General features: G+C 43.8%; 1 protein-coding gene across 11 annotated transcripts in view; it reads left to right on the top strand.

Annotated features, from left to right (window-relative positions):
- IL15 (interleukin 15) overlaps window positions 1-22,182 on the top strand; it is a 125,855-nt gene that overhangs the window by 65,133 nt on the left and 38,540 nt on the right. For 6 of the 11 annotated variants that reach the window (XM_090036486.1, XM_090036475.1, XM_090036478.1 and 3 more), the window contains 2 exons: window positions 127-318; window positions 4,078-4,190. In XM_090036486.1, the coding sequence (XP_089892612.1) occupies window positions 4,119-4,190 (72 nt within the window). In that variant the 5' untranslated portion in view covers window positions 127-318; window positions 4,078-4,118. Of the gene's footprint in view, window positions 1-123; window positions 319-4,077; window positions 4,191-22,182 lie in introns of all 11 variants that reach the window. The other 5 variants (XM_090036483.1, XM_090036485.1, XM_090036484.1 and 2 more) reach the window with 2 other exon arrangements.

The following is a 22,182-nucleotide window of genomic DNA, read 5'->3' as shown; positions in this document are numbered from 1 at the left end:
TCTATTTTTTGCTTACCGTGAATGGAAACTAGGCTTGAACTCAGTAGACTGATATGTTGGAAGCTGCATAGCTTGCCTAAGAGTCTTGGCTCATATACAAATGATAACCTTACTTATTCCCAGCAGAAGCTACAGTAATCTTGATCCCCTTCTTGTAAGAAGAGATAAAAGCCAGTGATTCCCTCCCAATCCTAAAAAAGGAAAGATGCAACAGCTGTGAACCCTTGTTTGCTGGGAATCTGATGGGTGTATCGTACTGAAGTTTTCAGCTTGTCTCAAAGGGAAAAGAATATTTGAATAGAAGACTGATCCAAAAAGGTAGTGAAATACATATGATCTGTCTCATGATTCAAATACAGCTTTAATTTAAAGCATAGCATTAAGTGTTACTAATAAAGGTACCTAATGTTTTAAAACAATATATATCTACATTTTGATACAATTTAACCATTTCAATGCATCTCTCAGATATGGGCATCACTGTAAACTCTTGTGTACTAATCTCTAGTAAACTGTGGTAGACTTTAGGATGGGATGCCTATTTCCCTCCTAGTTTAGTTTGGTTACTAGTTTGGTTGGTAGTTGGAGCTTTCCTTTTTTAACTTTGCAAATCAAAACTCCCTTCCTTTTCAGAAACAGGTCTTGTTCAGTGACAAACAGTGTTTGTTTGATACCTCCCAAGGAGCACCAAAGACTACTGGTCTAGCCTGTTTAGTGGATAAGGACATTTCTTGAAACTACTATTATGCATTTTAGCTTAGTCTGTATAAGTTTGTTCCTCAAACTCTTGCTTTTTTTTTAGTAACTCACCATTTTTGCTCTGTGACCTGAGAAAAATGGACAGGAATTTTGATTAGACTTATTCCTATTTTTGTGCCAGATTATTGGTGTTAAACTTACTGAGTCCATTTTGGATTCTTTGGACAGCCTCCTCATCATTTTCAAGTTAACTAGCCAAGGGAAAACCTTATTATAATAAGGTTTAATTGGTTAACTGACCAGTGATCAATTAAAACTATTTAAACAACAGCAGGATAAATTACTTCCAAACAGCTCTAGGCTAGGCTATTTTTGGTATGACTGTGGTCAGAAGTGTAGATACATCCTCTGTTTCACATTGGCAAAGAGGGAAATGCTCCTTTTATTATGAAAGCTGAAATGAAATAATATTTTTCGTGTTCTCTGCTTAGAGGCTCCTGTTGTCTCTCTGGTTTTGTGATATATTTATGTTGGAGAAAGAATACGGGCAAAATCAAGCACATACATTGTTTTGATGCTGTTTAAATAAATTCCATTTTAAATAATATTAAGTGAAAGAATAGGCAACTTTCAGTCAGCATTATAGAAAGCATGAGTTATCATATGGTGTCTAATGACATGATTGCATGTAATGTATTTCCTGTTTTATTCATTGTACAGGATATATAACCTAACTCAGTAAGCTGCTATTCAGTATTATTTTAGCTTCATTCATCCCATTGACTAAATGACCCAGTTTTTTTTTATTTTTTGGTGCCAATTTGTGGTTCCCAATGGTTTTTCCCCCCAAAAATTTAATTGGAAAAAACTCAGTTTGTATATTCAGATACAGCTCTGAATAATTCCAACTGCAGCTGGCAGTGTTAGCGCTCCTGCAAGTCAGGGCCCAGGTGTCTTAACTAGGGCACACACAAAATGAAGAACATGAATTATGTGGCCACCTGTGGCAATTTGGGGTTAAATAATTGAACTATTATCACATACAAACTCTGAGCAGTGGCAATGGTAGAATCTAGTTCCACAGGTCAGCATTCAACTGCCTCAGCCCTGAGACCCTCATTTTTCTTGTCTGCAGTTCTGTCCAGGATTCATTGCACTGTTTCTACCTTCTGCAACAAAGGGAGCACAGGTGTTAAAGCTATTTACAGACACTACTTTACTAACAGGAGAATCACCAATCTCCTAGTAGAAATTAGGTGTGTACAAACATTCATTCAATTTCTCCAAGAGGAAACATGTCCACTCAGGGAAAAAGATCTTCCAGGTTGAACACCTAGCTCTCCCCTTGAGAGAGACTCTCTCATAAGAATTGAACACCTGTCAGTGATCCAGAGTTGTTGTTCTAGAGAATGGGCTTTGCCCCACTGCTCCAGTCCTCCGGAGGGTTTGCTATGTGCTTTTATATAACATCCTAATGGTTACACCATTGAATTAGAAGCAAGACCTGAGTTCTAGGTCTTCCTTTGCCTAAAGGAGCATAAATCCACATCGTCCACCTCACAGGAGAATGCCCTAACCACCGAGCTGCAGAATAAGCTATGTAGGGGCACCACCTGTTCTCTTTGTTGAAAGAAGCTGGCTCTCTGGGTTGCAGAGAGTGATAGAGCCAGAAAGAATGCAAACAAGAGGAAACATGATGCTATAGCTTATTGGTTAGGGCACAATGTTGGCAAAGGAGAGTTCTAGCTTCTGGTTCCTGCTTCCCTGAACTATTCATACATTTTATGATAAATAGGCACGGGATAAAACACAGGAGTAATCCTGAAAGCACAAAGAGGAACCCAGGAATTCACTCCCCACTGTCTCATACTCCCTTCCCACCAGCCCAGATGAGTTCACTCTAAACTGAGCTAATCAGGCAGCTTTCTGGTTAGCTTCCTTCTGGCCGCTTGACTCTTGCATTCTTGGCTACCAACTGATCCAACTTCAACAGGAGGAGTGAAAACTGTTCCCATACAACCTATCCTATAGCCTGATGATTAGGGCACTTGCCATGAGAGTGATATATACTCACATCACCCTCGGGCTAAGGGAAACTTAGACTTAGACTCAAGCCAGTAAACCATTATGTAAAAGGCGAGCACAAGTATCACTTCTTTCCTCTTCAATATTTAACAAAAGTGATTGTGACTGGCCATAATTGTTGTGTTTTGTCCTTTACTGCTGCAATATATTCCGTTCCATGTGCTCGGAGCATGGGCAACTGGTGCTTCCTGACTCGGGGAGAGAGTGGGGGTACCAGCAGCCAATTGCTGACTGGGGCTGGGGTTCCCCAGCAGCTGATCATCAATCCCAGAAGCACCACCAGCAAAACCGAAAGTGCTGGCGAGGATCAATCTGGGGGGGGGGGGCCGTGTCCTTCTATGGCCCCACCACACATTGCCTATGGCTCAGAGCATGCTGACTCTATTGAGGACCTCAGTGGCCTTAGGTTTTACTTCCCTTAGTTTCGGGAGCCCATTGGGTCTGGGGAGCAGGAGGCACTTCATGCTAAAACTATTAGTTCTAGGAATACACAGAAAGCAGAACTGTAGATGCGTAGGGAAATTTCATGTGAAAGAAGGAAATGCCTCATGAGTATGAGGTTTTCCAGGGTTATACAGCTGCTGAGCAGGGTTTTCCGTTTTTTAACTTAGGTGACTAACTTTCAACTAAATCTTGAGGGTAAGAGACATCACAAGGTGACTGCAGACTCTGGCTGGGCACCTGTTACGCTGAGTCTACTGCAGAAACACTGCTTAAATGAAGCTGGGGGAAGAGCGAGGAAACAGTACTGGAGAGCTAATTAAGGATTACTGGCCTAGCTACTATGAAAAATGCCTCCTTTATTCTGGCTTAGATCCTTTAATAAAATGCTGAAAACAATAAGAATTTCCCTACATCTGTCTGTATAGGGAGCAATTATTAAAATAACTTTCTGTGGCATGGTCTTATAGTCATTAGAAAAAAGAATCAAGTTGTACTATCATTAGGAAAACAGTCTTGATACTACATGAAGCAGAGGACCATGCTGTGCTTGTCATAATACTGCTCTTTTGCCAATCACCAGTCACAAAAAATCACTCTTGCACAACGAACTGTTTCTAGAAACAAACAAAACACTACAGCATTCAAAGATGACAGTGTCAAGGTGGGTTTCTAATGCCTAGCAAATAAATATCTGAGCTGTCTTGTTTTTCCTCTCTGTGGAAGATTTAAAGGTAACCGGCAGAGGTTAAAAGCATAACTACAGTGACTTTTGAATGCCCGTAATGGGTTGACTAAGAGGCATTCAGAACTGTATTCCATTCTTTATTTTTCCCTTTCTATGTCTTGCAGTGTACTCCCCTGATATAAGTATGTTGCTTTTGTGCTGAACGATGCCTCAGCCAGTATATGCTGGAGCTGGCATGTGGAACTTTGTTGGAGACTCAAGTAGGCTAGAGAATCAAGTAAGTAACATTTAAAAATGTATTATGCAGTTTAAAAAACTTGAAATATCTTTTATATCTTCTTTCTCTTAGGAAAGAAAGGAACCAGATAATGCAGCACATTCAAAATGTTCAAATAGTTTTCTCTTGCACTTTTCCACTCTGTCCAAACCAAAACTAAGAAAGGTGCTGGATAACACAGAGTTAAACAGAAACATGTACAGGCCTGCAAGTGGAAAAACCCCAAAAGACCAGTACACATACCTAAACATGCCCCATGCTTAACCCCACGACGTAATTTGAAATGAAGTAATTTAAATTAACAAGACACGCATGCCGAGACTTGTGCTAGAACTTTCCAAAAGGGGAACTGTCTGATTGGCCATGGGGGAAGTATTTAAGCCAGCAAGTTTCCGCCCACATTGGAGACCAGACTAGACTTGAGCAGAGACTGCCTCAGGAGAGTCACAGGCCCTGGTTTGCATGAGCCCAGAGCTCCACTGGTCTCCCTGCCACCGTTGTGTCCCGGTGTACCCCATCCTGACAGACGCTCGTCTTTGTTTTGATTACTTGTTGGAGATTCTTAATTTTATTTCAAGTCCTTTGTTACCATTTTATATTGAGCACCAGAGGCCTGGTGAGCAGGGGCAGGGCTAGGTGCTGTAGTTGTGAGTTGCCACTAGAGGGCTGGTGACCCAGAACAGGCTTCTATCCCTACAGGCGGGGATGTGAGAGATCCTGGGGTACTGGGGGACTTCAACTCAGGTGGCACATCTGCATAGGCAGAGAGAGAACTTTTTTGGGGGACCTGAGTACTCATGTGCATGCATGCACCCCATCCCCCAAAGTCCACAGGGGAAGGGGTGGAGGCAGAGGGAGAGGGAGCGAGGCTGGGGCTGGGAGCAGGCAGGGATTGGGGTCAGGGTCTGCTGTACCTGTGTGGATGCCTCTTCCCCTGCGCCCGGGGTCATTGCCCAGTGCCGGCGTCCACCACCCACAAGCAATGGACTATTCCTGGCTGCTTTTTGGCACAGTCCTGGCCCGGCCCTAGTCCCACACTGCCCAGACTTTGAGTGGGGCCAGCCTTGACTGCACTGCCAAGCCAAAGGGGATAGAGCCCCTGGGATACCCGTACACACCCTGCCCCGGGAAGAATCTGGTGGGTCCTCTAGAGCGTGGCACCAGGGAGCTGATCTTTCCATGGGGCAAGGGTGGGCTACAGTTGAGCTGTGCCTGCTCCCTGCCTCCGCCCCTCATTGCAGCCTTTGAAAGCAGCGTGGCACCATGTGTGTCCGGCTGCTGAGTGGGTTTGGCAGCGGGGCACATGGCACCACTTTCAAAGGCTTCAGGGAGGCGTGGACTGCAGCGAGAACAGGCAGTGGCTTGTCCAGGAGTGTGGTGCAGGGTAGCCAGGGGGAGGGGAGTGTGTCCCCCTCCCTGGTGCCCCCACAGTGTGTGCAGTGGTGGGAACCACCTGCCCATGCCCCTGGAAAACCCGCTGGGCTCCCATTGCCCCACAGTGCAGCAGGGAGTGGGGCAGGGGTGAGTGATTTGCCCCTGCTTCTACTCTGCTCCCTCCTGCACTGTGGGGGTTTTGATCTGTCTCTTCTAATCCCAGGCAGTCAAAAGAAACTTACCAGCTAAGATCCTGGTGTGCCCCTCCCCCCTGCTCCAACAGCTTGCAGCTGGGCTGTCTTGGCATTTGGTGGGGTTGAGCCCTGTTAGCCCCCACTTCCACTGCCTATGCACATTTGTGGAGAGTGACCACATCTTAATGGAACAGGAGGTGAGAGTGGCATAACTTTGAATGTATAATGAGTGCTTTAAGGTGTTAATGTGCAGACAATCCAGGGGTTGGGAGCTCCAGAAGCTGCCCAAAATTACTGTGTAACAAGGCCCTAGGATTCCTAAGTGGATCTTAAGCTTTGGATATAAACTGTGAGAAAGTTCTTAAAGATTCACTGGTTAGGATTTCATCAGCTATGGAATGCTACCACATGTTTTGCAACATATTGCAATGCTAAACAAGTTGTTCTTTGATCAGCTGTTTCTTGTTATGTCTGCAACTATGCAGTTCACTGATCCTTTGATTAGCATGAGGTCAAGTTCTGGAGCAACAAAAAGCATGATGGATTCATCCCTTGTAATTACTTTGGGGTTTTTTTTGAGACCTACTAACGAGAGACATTGAATCAGTGGGTTAATTGCTCCTGTTAGTGGTCTGCACATGATAATTTGGGAACCACTTAACTAGACCAATGGATCGCTGTCAGCTATCAGCTATTATTGCAGACCACCATGTACCAGGCAAAAGAGGTGGGAGATGGAATTGATGTGATCTAGGGACCACTTACCATTATAACCACTAGCATGTGAGGTATGAATCTTCAAAAAGCTGTAAGTAGCCTCAGAAAATGAGTTTGTGTCTTATGTTTTGGTATCAATCAATTATTAATTGGATCTACTTGTCGTTGGTGTATTTTTACCCAAGTATGAGATGAATAAATATGTTTGTAACATAGTGTGAGCCCTTCAATATTAGATTTATATTTTATATGCTATATTTGTATTTCAGTCTATATCTTTTTAAATCTACCAACTTTACTTTAAATGAACACACATCATTCTCCAGTACTGTTTTGCTTTTTGTAAGAACTTTGGAAATAATTTGTTTTTTGAAAATATTGTTTTCATTCTACTTGAATAATTTTCTTGAGTTGCTGATCACCAATTCCTATTCTGCTGTATTCTTAGTGAATTTGAAAAGGGATTTCATAATTATGTAATTCTTTTCATATTATTAAAGGATCCATAGAAAATGTGACTTACTATGTTGTTATCATTTCCTGGACCTTATAAAGTACTGTGAATTGTTTAGTCATATGCCTAAAGGAAATCTGGCCAATGTATCTGTAGATTCATTTTGTTTTCATTAACTTTTATTTTTGCATTGTAAATTATGTGAGCTATTGAAATTTCCCTTTTAAAATCCTACTCAAATATCATGATACACATTAATTTATTCACTTATGAGTACTAGGAAACAGAGAACAGGTTTATTAGGCCTTTGTTCTTATCTGTGGAATACTTGTTTCTTGTATTATCTTTTTAAATCTCCATATTAAGATGAATCAGTAAAATTTAGTGTCAATTTTCAGGAAATACTAGGGTTTTTCTTTTGATGAGGAAAAAAACAAGCATTATGCATATTTCTTGTGGTCAGCTGTTTGTGATACAAAATGCAGTTTCTAAGGAAAAAGTCACACTTCAACAAGAATGGACTTTTCAAGTGTTTACTATTCTCTCCTGTTTTCCCTGTCATTAAACATTTGTTTTGTAGCATATTATGGTCCATATTAATAATATCCTTCTGTAGTCCTTTTATATTACAAAGTGGAACACGACTAAAATACTTACCCCAGATACTTAAAATTCATGTGGAGAACATTTCTTTATATCCTTCCAAGCTTCTGCAATTTACCTAGAAGGTCACAATCCAAAGATACATTTTCCTCTCTTTTAGTGGTCAAAATATGCAAGACTTCATGGGAAGCAGTAGCCTCCCAGAAGTTTCAGACATATTCTCACAGTCCTTTGAAAAGAAAAAAAAACACCCAAATTTTGTGGCATACATCAAAAGATACCAACCTGGTTGCATTCTGTGATGAGGTCATTAGCTCAATGGATGTGTGGAGAACAGTGGTTGTGAGATATCTTGATGTTAGCAAGGCTTTTGATGAGGTCTTCCACAACATTCTCGCAAGCAAGCTAAGTAAGTATGGGCTGGATGAATCAACTGTAAGGTGGATAGAAAACTGGCTGGATTGTTGGGCATCAAGAACTTGGTGTCCAGCAGACAGCCAGTATCAAGTGGAGTGCCCCATGGGTCAGTCCTGGGGCTGGTTTCATTTAATATCTTCATCAATGTTCTGGAAGATGGGATGGAGTACACAGTAAGTTTGCAGGTGACACAAAGCTGTGGGGAGTAGTAGATAAGATGAAGGTTAGGGGTAGGATTTAGAGAGGTTTAGACAAATTGGAGAATCAGAACAAAAGAAATCTTATGAATAGGGGTCTATCCAACTTGAATAAGTGGCCAGCCGATTTTCATGGGCACATCGTGGGGCAGGCCGCTATTTTGAGGGCTTATCATACCAGCCCACCACCTCTGATTGGTTAAGGCTCCTGGTAGCCCTGCCCCCACCGATAATCAGCAGACAGGGCTGTCTATCATATGGCTCCACCCCTCCTCGCTGATTTATTGAGTGAGCTGTCCATCATGCAACCCCACCCCTCACTTCTGTTTGGTGGAAGGAGATGGGGCTGCACAACAGGGAGCCATCTCGCCTGCTTGCCTTTATGCTGGCAGCTCCTTGCATGATGGGCTGTGCGTATGGGAGGAGTGGTGGCTCCCACTGGGGTGTCTTTTTAGTAAGACATCATCATTGTATTCTTCCAGTTTTAAAAATAAATTCTGCTTGGATTATTTAATCCAGGGGAAAATATAGTCTAGGCTCATCTGTATCTTGAATTAATGTTTCTGCCTGCATCAGTTGCTGACTTTCTCTTTTATGCCTTTATTGCTTCACATTTGTACTAGCCTATCTATACACATGCCTTCTACTGTTTTGGAATCACGATAACAGTATGTCACCTTCATGTTTAAAAGCTAGCATGCATACAGGTATACCTCTCAGATACTTTTTTTGGCTTTATGGCAGCTATGTCTTATGTATGCATATGGAACTGATACTGGGGAAAAGGATATTTGTCCAGTCCTGCATTACCAGCAGCTAGCGAAATGCTAAAATATACATAAGCATATGTCAAAACAAATTATGAAAAGGGTCACAAGTTTAAGTATCAACAACATTCTGACCTGTTGTGGTTGCTCTGATTTTTTTTTTTTTTTTTTGCAATAAAAGAATTTCTCTATCATTTTTCTAAAGTAAAACAGAAGTAAAAACTAAGATCTGGCATTTTCTGAGAAGTGCTTCAAGTCTAAAAATGTTGGGAACTACTGCCATAAAGATATTTGAGGTAGATTTCATTAAAATAATGGTTTTAACATTCTTCCACAGCTTTTTTTTATTACAAGTCCTAAAGCAATATAATATATTCTTTAGAGAATGTCGTTTTGAATGGAAAGGACCAGTGATTTTGTTTCTCACACGCACATTTTCTTATCACTCTTATTCACATAGTTAAAAATAATTTCCCCTTTTGTTATCCACTCGTACTTCAGCTCAGATTAATAGTGTTTTATAATTATGCTGGGTCTAGAATTTTGTATTTTAAAAATTATTTGCAACCTTCCAAGAAGTGTGTCTTAGTGTCTCCTGAATAGATTTGATTTTAAGGCTATCTGAAATTAATTTTGTGCTTCTTAGTTGCATCACAACATTAATGCAAACAATGGAAGATGACTGAAATAAACCTGGAAACTAGTACAACTGAATCCTATAAATTATCAGCTAGACTTTCCAACTAATGTATTGTAGTCTTCCTTACTCATGTGTTGATAGGTCTGATTGACTATGTAAGAAAAAAGAATAATATTTTATATAGTATATTACTCCATTAAAACTCAATGGTATCTATCCTTCCTTAGCCACCCATGCCCTCTCCCTTCTATTACAAGCTTGTCAATTCATAACCTACTTTGTCCCTTATGTGATTAAAAGATTTTGATTATTTGAAAAGTAAGGATTGAAGAAGATTCCTGATAGACATATTAGTATAATGTGTTTGATTTTGTGCCTGCTACAGGGGAGGAACTAGGGAGGGTGTAATGTGTAATTTGTAGCTGCATCTGCCACCCCCTTTGATTTCTGTTCCACCCAACTGCCTGGGAAAGACAGCAGTATTTCAACTTAGGCAGTGGCAAGGGAGTCGATTGACTTCATGGCTCATTATAATCTACCTGATCCCTTCTGAACTCATCATTCCACAGGTAATAATGGTCCTCTCTCCTTTTCAATGGTCTTGATGTTCCACCAATCATGCTATCCTTTCTTCTTCAATTTTGCTAGTTGTTAACCATTCCTGGTAATCTCTCTCTTCTATTTCAAAGCCTTGCAGACTGTTTTATCTCTGGCTAACAACCTTAACTCAGTTGTAGTAACATTAACTCAGGTGAACATTAAATCAAATGTGCACATTAATGATAGTGGTGCATTGGATGCACTGTCAGGATGCTCCAGGAGGCTATATTTTGTTTTACAAATCTGAATAAGAGATTCACATTTAAATAGTGTCTAAAGGATTAATAACATAATGTCTTTTGACTATTTTTGCCTAGTTTGTTGCATTTTTTAAATTTAATACATAATCTAGCAATTTGTGCATATTCCAATAAAGGTATATTTGGTTTTGCTTTGAACTTAAAATGAATAGTAAAGTGCCAGGCCCCTGGTATATTAGTAAGGCTTGTAGTTTCTCGTTAACAACCTTTCCAAAATCCTAGATCTGCCCCATGGACTGATAGATCAGTCTTCTTTACCATGCAAAAGAACTGTTGTGCCTTGGATAGAGGGTTACTGTTGAACAGCATCTATCTTCCTATACGGAAAGTGTGATTTTAATTGATTTCTTAAGTTTTTGTGGGTTTTCCATGTTGGCTGCCTTATCTAACAGTCAGTGGGAGGAACACTAGGTGCTTGTCTGACTTATTGTATGTTTATCCAAAACATGCTGTTAGAAATTAAATAACAAGACCCAGTGGTATAATGGTGAATGCCCTATTTTTAAACTAAATGGGACAAGTTAATCCAGTAAACTCTTAGTACTGGTCTGGCTTGGGTTTTGTATATCATTGTGGGTACCTGAGATGAGGTAAGGGAGGAAGGATTAATGATAAGAAAACTGGCTAATTGAAAAGGGCCCATTAACATGTGAATTGTAACACTGTTACAAGCTTTCCACAAATCTAGTAATGACAGTGTAATCCTTTATTTAACAGTGATCTGTTTCAGATTTGACCAGTACATTGTCCTTCTAATATTTGTATACAGTATATTCAGCTCTTATCATAAATTTCTGCTCAAGATGTTTTTGCAGCCTAAAACTGTGCTGGAGTTTGTTTAGATTAAATAGTTTCTCATTACCCTTAGAGATGTGAACTCTTCTGGAATATTTTAACAGCGTTGCAAACATTTCTGCTATAAATATGTACTCTATAACCAATCTCACTTTTGTTTGATGTAGTTTCCTTAAATAGGCAGGGCCATTGGATTGCTAAGAAAATGCTTGTCTGTATAAGGGTTGGGGCTGAGATCCTTGAAATTACCTAGGTGATCTGGAATGTAAGTACTTATAAGGATACACAGAATGAGATACATCACTGTTTTAGCCTTAGCAAGATACCAGAGAACCTCATTGTGGGTTACAGATCTTATTTAAAATATTAAACTGTCATATCAGTGCATATATTTTTTCTTCTCTCTACCAATATATCCATACTAGCAAATTGCCTGTCAAGAATGACAGGCATGCAGGGACACAGGTCTGCATCTGGTCCTTCCTCCCCACTACTGGTTTGGGTTTGGGCCCATTTCCCTCCACCAGTTCAGGTCTGGGCCCACTCCCCTCTCCCCCTCCTTCCTGCTTCAGCTCCATTCCCCACCCCACCCCCCTGGGCCGTGCCTCTGAAGGCGTCCATTATCCGGTGACCCAGTCCGGCTGGGACCCCAGTCACTGTGAATGGGGCCCAGCCAGGCCAGGTAATGAGGCAATCAAAGCCCTGTGGCTTGTCCAGGGGCATGGCCCATGGTCCCCCCAGTCTGTGCATGGGGCAAAGGCAGGCTGAAGCTGTGGGCTGTGCTCAGTCTCTGCTCCCTGCCTTGCTGCCACTGCATTGACAGCATCATGGCACCATGTGCCTCTCTGCCTGGCTCACCCAGTGGAGGGGCTCAAATAGCACTATGCCACGATCAAAGCAGCAGCAGTGAGGCACAGAGCAGAGGCTGAGTGCAACCCGTAGCTGCAACCCACCCTTGCCCCATGCACAGACTGGGAGGCCATGGGCCACCACTTGGCTCTCTAGTGCTGCACCAGGCTCTGATTGCCCCACAACCTGGTCTGGCTGGGGCTCCAATCACTATTGGGATCCCATTCATAGTGATTGGAGGGGCAGGAGGTGGAGGGGTGCATGGAAAAGGAGCTGGGGGAAGGGGGCACGTGCTTCCCCACTTGGGTTCTCTCCACTTCATGCTGCCTTCTAGGAAGGAGGGGTGAAGCTTGCATGTTGTGGATCTAGCTGCTACCCCACACTGCCTCTGCTTGGTGTCCAGCCGCATGCAACCCTCCCCCCCCCCCAACCCCACTCCCCATCATAGGGCAGGGGTTGTTGGGTGCTAAGGAGTGGGGCAGGTGGTCAGGTGTGTGGCAGTGGGTGAGGTGGGGTGTGCTGCCACCAGGCCTCACTGCACTGCGTAGCCACTCCCCTCATCTCTGCTGCCTCCCACTCCCTGTCAGCTGTGGTCTGGGGGCCCGCCGCACCTCCCAACAACAGGCAGTAGAAAGTGGAAGGCGTTGGGGAGGGGAGCAGGAACGGCGTGGTGTGCTGCACTGTGTGGCAGTGCTGCACTACTGCGCCCTGCGGCAGCACACCACATAGCCATGACCAACAGCAGGGATTGCCTTGCAGCAGGCAGCATGCCACACAACCATGCCCCAGAGCAGTCATCGTGCTGCGGCAGAGAGCACCCCACCCCTGAATGCCTGCTTCCACCTCCATCTCCGCCTGTCTGTCTGTCTGTCCATAATAGTCTGGGCCAGCCGATCACTGCCCTCCCTGTGGGAGGTGCATGCACAGTTGGCTCAGAGGATTATGGATAGACAGACTAAGGCTTTTATTATATTAGAATATCAATAATCAGCTAATTCTTCAAAATGTATAAATAAAATAGGAAAAACCTATGTTATTGGACTATAAACTGTCACTTCAATGCTGATGGATCAGATTTTCAGAAGCTATTATGTGACATAGGAATACAAGTCCCACTGAAAATCATCTCAGATCATTATATAGCAAGCTAGAAAGAGCACTAATATATTTTGAATTATTCTTATTATTGTGAGGGGATGTAATTGTGTCAAAGATGAAGCTCAGTGGTGATAGGCACATGCAAACACATTACCAAAAGATGGTCCCTGTCCACAGATATTAGTTTCATATTTTCAGTCCACCCTCCTAACATAATCTATAAATGATCAATGATATTTAGAAATGTTTCAACCATGTAATTGTGGCTCTGGTTCTGACTGTATGTTCTGATTTAAAATTTAGATCCATTTTGCACTTATAGTAAGGATTCTCCTTGCTATATATGTGTATGTTCCCCAACTTACAGCAGTTTCTCTGTGAATACTGAACAAACTGTCATGATTTTATAAAAACACTTGGTAACGGCTTTGAGATAACCTGGCTTTTAATTAATTTTATTTCAGAAATTTTGGATATATATCAGTGCCTTTTCTTAAATTATATAAATAAAGGAATAAGATAAACTTTCCAATCCTTTTCTGTGGTGAAATAATTTGAGATATTTGTATAAGCTACATTTGCGAAAAACAGTGTAGTCGTAAAGTTAAATTATTAATTATTTTTTAGGGCTGTCAATCACAGTTAACATGCACGAGTAACATGTTAATCAGCTCTCGCATTAATCTTTTTGCCGTGCCTCCCCCAGGGGTGTGCACTGTGCACAGTGGCAGGGAGTCACACCTTCCCCCCCACCCCAGCATGCCTGAATGAGCCACCCATGCCTCCATTCCATGACCTGCCCCGGCCCTGGGTCCCTATTCACTGCACTCCCTGCCCCCGCCCCACTCCCTCCCTCACCTTGGGAGCCTTGATCTGCCTACCCATCCTTTCCCTCCTCCCCCTCCCCCTCCCCTCCACAGACTTCCCTGCCGGGTGCTGTGTGTGTGTCTGCCTTTCAGTCCCAAGCCACAGCCCCCCTAGATCTGCTGCTGCCCCTAACTCTTGAACCACAGCACTCTGCATTTCACCAGGGCATAGGGGGACCCCCCGCCCAGGCTCCAACCCCTCCCACACACCCACAGCCCCCCCACACCTTCACAAATTCCCCCAATGCACACACTCCACACCTAACCTTCAACCATACAAAGTACCTGCATAATTTTGCATAAAATTTTGAGTTTTTAACTGTGCAATTAAAACCGCAATTAATTGTAACTAATTTTTTTAATTGCATAACTAATCATGATCAGATTTTTTAACTGTTTGACAGCTCCATTATTTTGCATCTAGTTTTGATTATAAAGACTACAAAGTCAGGCTATTGTGATGACACTGAAGGTAACTGAACCAATCAGCCTCCTCCTGCTTAATATGCATGTAAAACTATTACTGGCAGCAACAACTTAAAGTTATTAGGGAGATTATATGTAGCTGACAAGGTCTGACTCACTTTATCACTGCATATTTTCTTCAGTGTAATAGCTAGAAAGACTCCCCATAGTTCTGCTGTCTTAGTTTCATTGTGCAATAACGCAGGGCTGTCTAACTTCTAAGATCTTGGGGACTACATGCCCTGGGGGACATACACAGAGCAGGCCCCACCGATCAAGCCACAGGCCATTGAGCTATGTAAACATTTCCTCCCTACCCTCCTGCAACACCATGCATCCATGTGGGCACTCTCACCCTCCACTGCTACACCAGGCCCCCTGTTTCCCACTGTACCATGCTGGCATGCAAACTCACTCCTGACCTCCCTTAATGTGTGGGAGTGCCAGCGTGATGTCCCTCCTCCTCTGGTGCAATGCGCACCCTTATGGGCACCTGCTCCCCCCCAACCCACAGCACAGAGCACTGCCCCACCATCTCACTATGTGGGCACAATCCCCCATAAACGGCCCTGATTCCCCCCACCCATGCAGCCCCAGACTCATGCTCACCTCCCTGTACCACTTGCCACAGTGCCTCACCTCTGGGGTGGAGGTTGGCAGCAGCAGCTGGAGAATGAAGTGGGAGCCCAAAGGCAGCTGGAGTGATGGGGGTGATGGGGAGAACAGCAGCCAGGTAGGAGCCTGGGAGACCACAATTTAACCCCTGAGCTCCCAGCTGTGGGAAGCACAGGAAGCCAAGATTGTTACTTGCTGGTACAGGGGGAGCCTTCTGCACTGGCAATATTGCACAGTGGGATCTGATGTTTGATCTCACAATCTTGCTTCCTGCCATACATGTAAACTGCATACATGTAAACATCTGTTAGCGGCGTCAGGTGTATCCCCCACTTAACTGGCTGGAATACTGGTGGTGACAGTTTTATAGTCTTTTGATGTACTGGTGGACTTTCCTTAAGACTTAAAAGAAATATCAAATAATACATTTATAATTGATACTATATATGTTCAAAACATTTAGATATGTTCATGGAAGCATTCTCTACTAGTTTCTTTTAAAGTTTGGATAATGGCATTTTTAAAAAAAGACAAACAAATCCCCAAACTAAAATCTACATAAAGACTGAAAGCATGTATCACTATCTTAGAGTTTAAACTAATTACATATTACAATTAAGCCTAAACAGAGGGTCATGAATGCAGGAAATTCGAAGTTAAGGTTACATTGAAAAGAAATCCAAATATGTTAAGATACTCAAACAATGTAAACTCTGCCCTATACCAATACCATGCATACAAAAAAGAAACAACTATTTGTAATATTTATTTAAAAATGAGTTCATTCTCATCTTGGACCACAAAAATTGAAATGCCTGAATATGATTATTCCATGATGTTAATATAGAAAAAGGTTAAATTTTGCTATACTTAGTGGGAATTACAATACCTCTGTAATTCTTTTTACCTTTAAATTATGGACATATAACCTTAATTCCATTTTAACATAGGGCTTTTGGGTTCATTTTAAGTTTTGGTTTTTGGGTCTGGAATAAATTATTCTCTCAAGAGATTAGCTTTGAATAAATCCAGTCAATATTGTCTGGAGAAGAGGGATTTTCTGGTGTAAAGACTGTCACCATTAACTTAAAATACATTCATGTTACATTCTTAAGGCCCTGGTTAGTAAGACACTTAAGTACGTGTCTAACTGCACTGTTTAAATTTATGCATATGCTCAAGTATGCCTTACTGAAACTAATCTTAAATATTTTGAATCATAATCATAAATATTAAAGCCTGAGACTGTAAAACTGTAAAGCAAAAAGCAACAAACTGAGGATACTGCTCCTGTGTACACATGCATCTGTTAGCTATAAAGCCACACTAATCTCTCCCAACTTCTCTCCATAATGCATAAAGCAGTTCATCATGAAAATGTTTAACTAGGATGGTATCTCAAATCAAGTGAAAAGTAGACCATTCATGTTTACACATGAGTAGGATCTTCTTCTGCCCGTTATTCTTGGGATTGTTCCATTTTGAATGAGGTGATCCAGTATCTGATATGTCTATTAAAGAGACTCAAACTAACTTTGCAGTAGTAAGGAACTGGAAGTTTGTGACCTGGCAGGATATTTACTGAAAAGTAAAGGCTTTATTCTTTGGAAACAAACAAAGAAAGACAACACAGCAAGGAAATACCCAAAAGAAATATCACTTTTCTGATAGCAGCATTCCCCTTCCAAATAAGCTTGGGTGGGCTACTCCTATTATCTGATCAGCAGCATCCAAGCAGCTTTATAGCTGAATTAGATAGCTCCTGGTGATTTTCTTGAGATTTCAGTATTAAATCCCTTTCCTCAGTGTATGTGAAAAGACTTTTCCCCATGCATCGTTAAGAAAAGAAAAAGAAAGAAGTTGTCAATTAATGGGGGGGAGGGGGCTCTCAATTCATACAAGAAATAAGTTTAGCCATGCCATTACCAAGTTTAGCATTGTTGTCATTACTTACAAAGTTGCCCCTTCTGCAACAAAAAATGCTTCCAAGCCACCCCTAAGAAATGAAGTTATAAGAAAGGAAGAGCTTTTACTCAGCATTTCAGGGACAGATAGGTAGCTTTTTCACCTGCCATGGATGTGTCAGTACTCAGGCTACCGGTTAACAATTAGATGTCTTTAAAAGTTAGCTCTTCTCTCTTATGCTTTTCCAACTGAATAAAGAAATGATAGTATCACAAGTGATACTATATTTTAAGATTCCTTTGTCATTATACAATATTATATTTTGACACAAACATGCTACCAGCAGGTACTGTAGAATCCTATAAAGGTTTCCATGAACAAGTTAAAACAAATATATATTGGGGTTGCTCTAGGTATCCTGCATCAGTACTGGGTATTTGATTAGATAACCTCCTGAGGTCTCTTTCATCTCTACATTTCTGTGATACTGTGCTACTGTATAACATACCAATTTAGTGTTCCAGTGCTGTGAAGCATCATCTTGTCTAATTTAAACACTCAGAGATTTCTTCCCAAAAGCTTTATCCTTAAAAATACCTGGGCAGCAAGAACAAGAACCCAGGATTTCCTTCTCCCAGAGGAGTGTCCTTCTCATTGGTCTACGCAGTTAGATTTGTTACTTGCTCTCTTTCTGACTGCATGAATCTTTCATTTTTGGTTGCTTGGCAGCTCAGCTTCAAGAAGAGGTATGGAAGTTGACCACACCTATCCTATTCTGTAATTTGGTGATTAGAGCACTTCACTGGTAAGTGGAGGATACAGCTTTGACTCCTTTCAGGTTTGGAAAGGTGTGGAACTCAAGTCTTATGCTTCTGGCCTAGTACTGACCTGTTTTACAAAAGGTAGTCCACCCCCCTGCCCATAAAAGAGTGAGATGGGATACTGAACTGAGTGCTATAGTGTGAATTAGCCTCTGGATGCATCCTGCATTTGTGAAGAAGATTGGATTGTGCTGGCAGAGGACGCAGCTGGGCAGGGAGCTGTTCCAGAGGTGGGATCTTGCAGCAGTGACAGCATGGTCCGGAGCTGGGGCAGATCTGTGATCTCCTGCCTGCAGGCCTTAGGCAGGGGCATGCAGATGGTGGATTGAAGCTCTGACCTGGCTCTGAACCATGCTGTCACCACAGCAAGATTCCAGCTCCAGCCACGGAGCAGCTGCCAGCCCAGCCAAGCACCCTGCCATCGCTGCTGGAGCTGGTCTCCATGGAAACGCTGGCCCCACACTGTCATGGCACTGGGGTCTCCATGGAAACTGGCTGCAGTGATGTGGGCAGGGCTGCTGGGAAATGGAGTCCAGCTGCTGGCCCAATCTGCGATTTTGCCTACCACTGGACTAGATTCTTAAGAAGGGATAGGCACCTTCAAGAACAATGTGAACCTTCATCTCTCTTTGCTATATGTTCTCATCTGTTCAAATGGGATAATGATATCTAGTTTCTCCTACCCCTTTTTCTTTGCCTGCCTTGCATATTGGGTTTGTAATCTCTTTGGTTGGAGATAATCACCTACTATGTACCAGTGTAATCCCTAGCATATTGGGCTCCAGATGTAAGCTGGGGCTTCCAAAAAACTACCATAATGCAATAATAAATTTAATAGCAGCCCCAAAAACAGTACAGTTCATCTGCAAATCCAAAATTCATATTTCAACACAGGCAAAAATACTCCATATTTTTCTTTTCAATATAATTTTCAAACAATGAACTCAAACATTTTGCTTTATTTATGTAGTGGCCTAAGTGGACCTTGGTACAATCAACTAGAGCAGGCGTTCCCAAACTGTGGTACGCATAATAGGCCTGTGCAAATTGGGAAGTATTTGATTCAGATTTGGCTGATTCAGAGAACAGTGATTTGATTTGGAGATTTGGATCACTGTCCTGAATTGATTCGGCCAAATAGGCTTCGTAAGATTCGGCGCTGATTTGGAGATTCAGCCATAGACTATAATGGGGAATCACTGAAATACCTATAGATTTGCCAACTTCTGGCTTTTTTACTATTCCTTTCATCCCAGAAGAGCGCACACACACCAACTAGATGCTTCCTTAGCATGACGAAGGGTTTTAAACTGGAAAGCCTATGCCTCACGCATTGCACCCCAGGCAGCTAAGCTGAGCTCACCTGGAGCCTCGCCACTCCAGTGCAACCAGCAAGCCTCAGGCCTTGCAAAGATCTTAGGGATCTGAGCTTTGCCCAGCCAGGACTGTGCATGAGTGTGGTGGCTGGAGTTTATAAGGTGCCTCCTACTCACCTTTCACCAGGGATATCCTCAGTCCTGGCATTTCCTGGGGCTGCCACACTGCCAGCAGTCCCACCAGGCCTCCCAACCCTGGCAGGGTACAGTTTTAGTGGTCATGCCTTCCCCATAGGGTATCCGCCTTCCCCATGGCTCAGACCATACCTCCAAGTTCATCCTGGCTTGGGAGCTCAGCAGGAACATGTTCTTCCCCTGCTGGCTGGTGATACAGTGAGTGCTGCCTCCAGCTCAGAGAGCAGGGCATTAAATGGTTAAAAAAAAATGGAAATAGGTGCAGATGAAATGAGGCACTCACTCCATCTGCAGGTAGAGCTTGGGAAACCCAAGCAGTGGGAGGTTCACCTTGAGAAACACCAGCTGGTCCGCCAAACCAGCAGGTGTGGTGGGATGTCACAGCATTCCCCAGCAATGCTTCAATTGGAACACTGGTTGATAGACAGGACAGATATTCCCGGGAAACCGTGGCCAGACCCTGCCACATCTGGCTGCAGGTTGCCCAATAGACCAAGGGGTCACAGTCCAGCGTCTCCACATCCTCGGCTAGATAGATAAACACTGAAGCATTGGCACTACCTGCCCAAGCCTGTGGTCTGGTGCCTCTGGGCCCCAACATTGAAGCCATGCCTTTGGCCCACATTGGCAGTGGCTGGCATGGAGGAGACTGGCTGGTGCTGGTGCTGGGAATGCTGGCATAGGAAAGTGGATCCCCCTCTTCCATATCCCCTCGCCTCTGCCCTTTTGCCTCCATGACTCTGCTTACCAGCACCTCTGTCGTGATTGAGGGCTTTGGAGCTGCCAGTGAACATGCTCCCCTTCACCCTTGGGTCATATACGCCCACCAGCATGTGGATCGCAATGGATCCAGCCATTTTTTAATGCCCTCCTTCAGCTGCTTCACCAGTGCCTGCACTTTTGGTGAAACTGGCTTGCCCCAGCCAGGTACATAGATCCCCTGGAACTTCTCCATTTGGTTCAGAAGTTCCTTCGCTACAGGCATCACCTGCCTAAGGAGGACATCGCCAGTGCTGAGGCTCTTGGTGGCCTTGACGAAGGGCTTGAGGATCTCCAAGATCTGGGAGATGCTATCCCACTCGGCTCTGTTAAGGGGGCCGCTGATCCCAATCTCCCCAAGCGAGGCCATCTCATAGATGGCCTTCTGTTGCTTCACCAGCCTTTCCAGCATCAGGTACGTGAAGTTCCACTGAGTAACCACATCCTGCATTATTCTGTGTTGTGGGATGCTCAGCTCTGCCTATTTCTCCTGCAGCATCTTGCCCTCCTTGATGCTGCAGTGGAAGTAGCCTGCCACCTTACTGCATTTTGAAATCAGCTGGATGGTAGTGATAGCACCATCACCAGCAGCCCTGTCCCCCTCTGAGGCATCCCTCACTATGAGATGCAGTTTATGTGCCACACAGCAGATGCCAACAAATTTGGCATCATGGACTGCCTTGACCATATTGGCCCCATTGTTGGTGACCATGAAGCCACAGGTGAGCTGCCTTGCCCAACAAGCCAGCCTTGCACCAGGCAGTTTATAGCCACCATGATCTCTGTTGCCGCGTGGGGCTTATCCATCATCTCAGCTTGAAGGAGAGCCCACCAACAGCCTGACTGATTACACCAGTGCCCAGTGAGGAAGAGGCAGGCATGATCTCTACCCCATCTGCTCCAGATGTCTGAGGTGAAGCGCAAGGCTACCTGCAGCCCTGCCTTGTGCAGCTACTCCCTCAAGTACTCCCTGCATGCTTCATACAAGGTGGGCACCACTGTCCTGCTAAAGGTGGTGTATGCGGGCACTTGGTATGATGGGACCACCATAAGCTGCCTGAACCCTGGCTGCTCAACTAAGGAGAAGTGCTGGCCATTCATAGCAAGCATCTCCCCAATGCTCTGGGTGACCTCACTCGCCCTTGCAATGTGACCCTCTTTGTCTGCAGCTTTCCTCCACCAGTCCAAGGTGGCCTGCCTCTGCTTCATGGGGTGGGGGCTTTGGAGTGAGAGGGGGACTTTCCTTTGGGCACATTCCCATTGGTGCCAGGCTGAGGAGGAACAAGGGCAAGGGGGTGCTGCCTCCTGAGACGCAGCAGCATCACCATGGTGGTAAAGTGTTTCATGTCCTTGCCCCAGCTGATCTGCCTCCAACAGTGCTGGCAGATAGCAAACCTGGGATCATCTGCCACTGCAAAATGATCCCACACTACACTATCCCCCCACTTCTGGGTTGAGAATGGGGGTCCTGCCTTATCCCCCTCTTCAGTAGGCTGAGGCACAACAACAGGAGGAGCTCACTCAGCTGAGCCACTTGCCTCCACAGCCTCAACCTTCTCTGAGGTGCTTTCCAGAGGAGGAGACTTGGCTCTAGGGGAACTTTGAAGGGTATGGAGCACAAACTCAAATTCCCCCTTGTTCCCCACAATTTCTTTTGCTAGGGCGCTCAGGTCACCTGCTTCTAGATTGAGCTTCTCCTCTGGCACTAGGAGGCTCATGCTGGGAGATGAAATTGGGGTGGAGGAGACTGTCATTCTGCTCCTGGTGGGTCTTTCTGGTGTTCGGGGAGGTGATACAGGTGCAGGGACAGGTACTGCTCCCACCTCTTTACTCCCACTGATAGCAGAATACTCATCACTGCCAGCAATGAGGGTGCATCTATATTTTTGGGGGGATGGGGGGAGGAAACTTGCAGCTCTAGCTGTCCCCCTAACTGCCTCTAGCTCCTCTCCCTCCCCTGCCAGAAGAACTGGCACCTGCCTTTCCATCACGCTTTATATTAATCTTTCCTGTGCTGGAAAATGTGTGTGTGTATGTGTTCAGCTGTAATATCTCTTCTCCTCTCTGTGTGTAACTAATTAATAA

Source organism: Crocodylus siamensis, chromosome 2 (assembly GCF_052110815.1).
Source record: "Crocodylus siamensis isolate JL-2025a chromosome 2, ASM5211081v1, whole genome shotgun sequence".
NCBI lineage: Eukaryota > Metazoa > Chordata > Crocodylia > Crocodylidae > Crocodylus > Crocodylus siamensis.
This window is presented reverse-complemented; position numbering and strand designations above follow the sequence as displayed.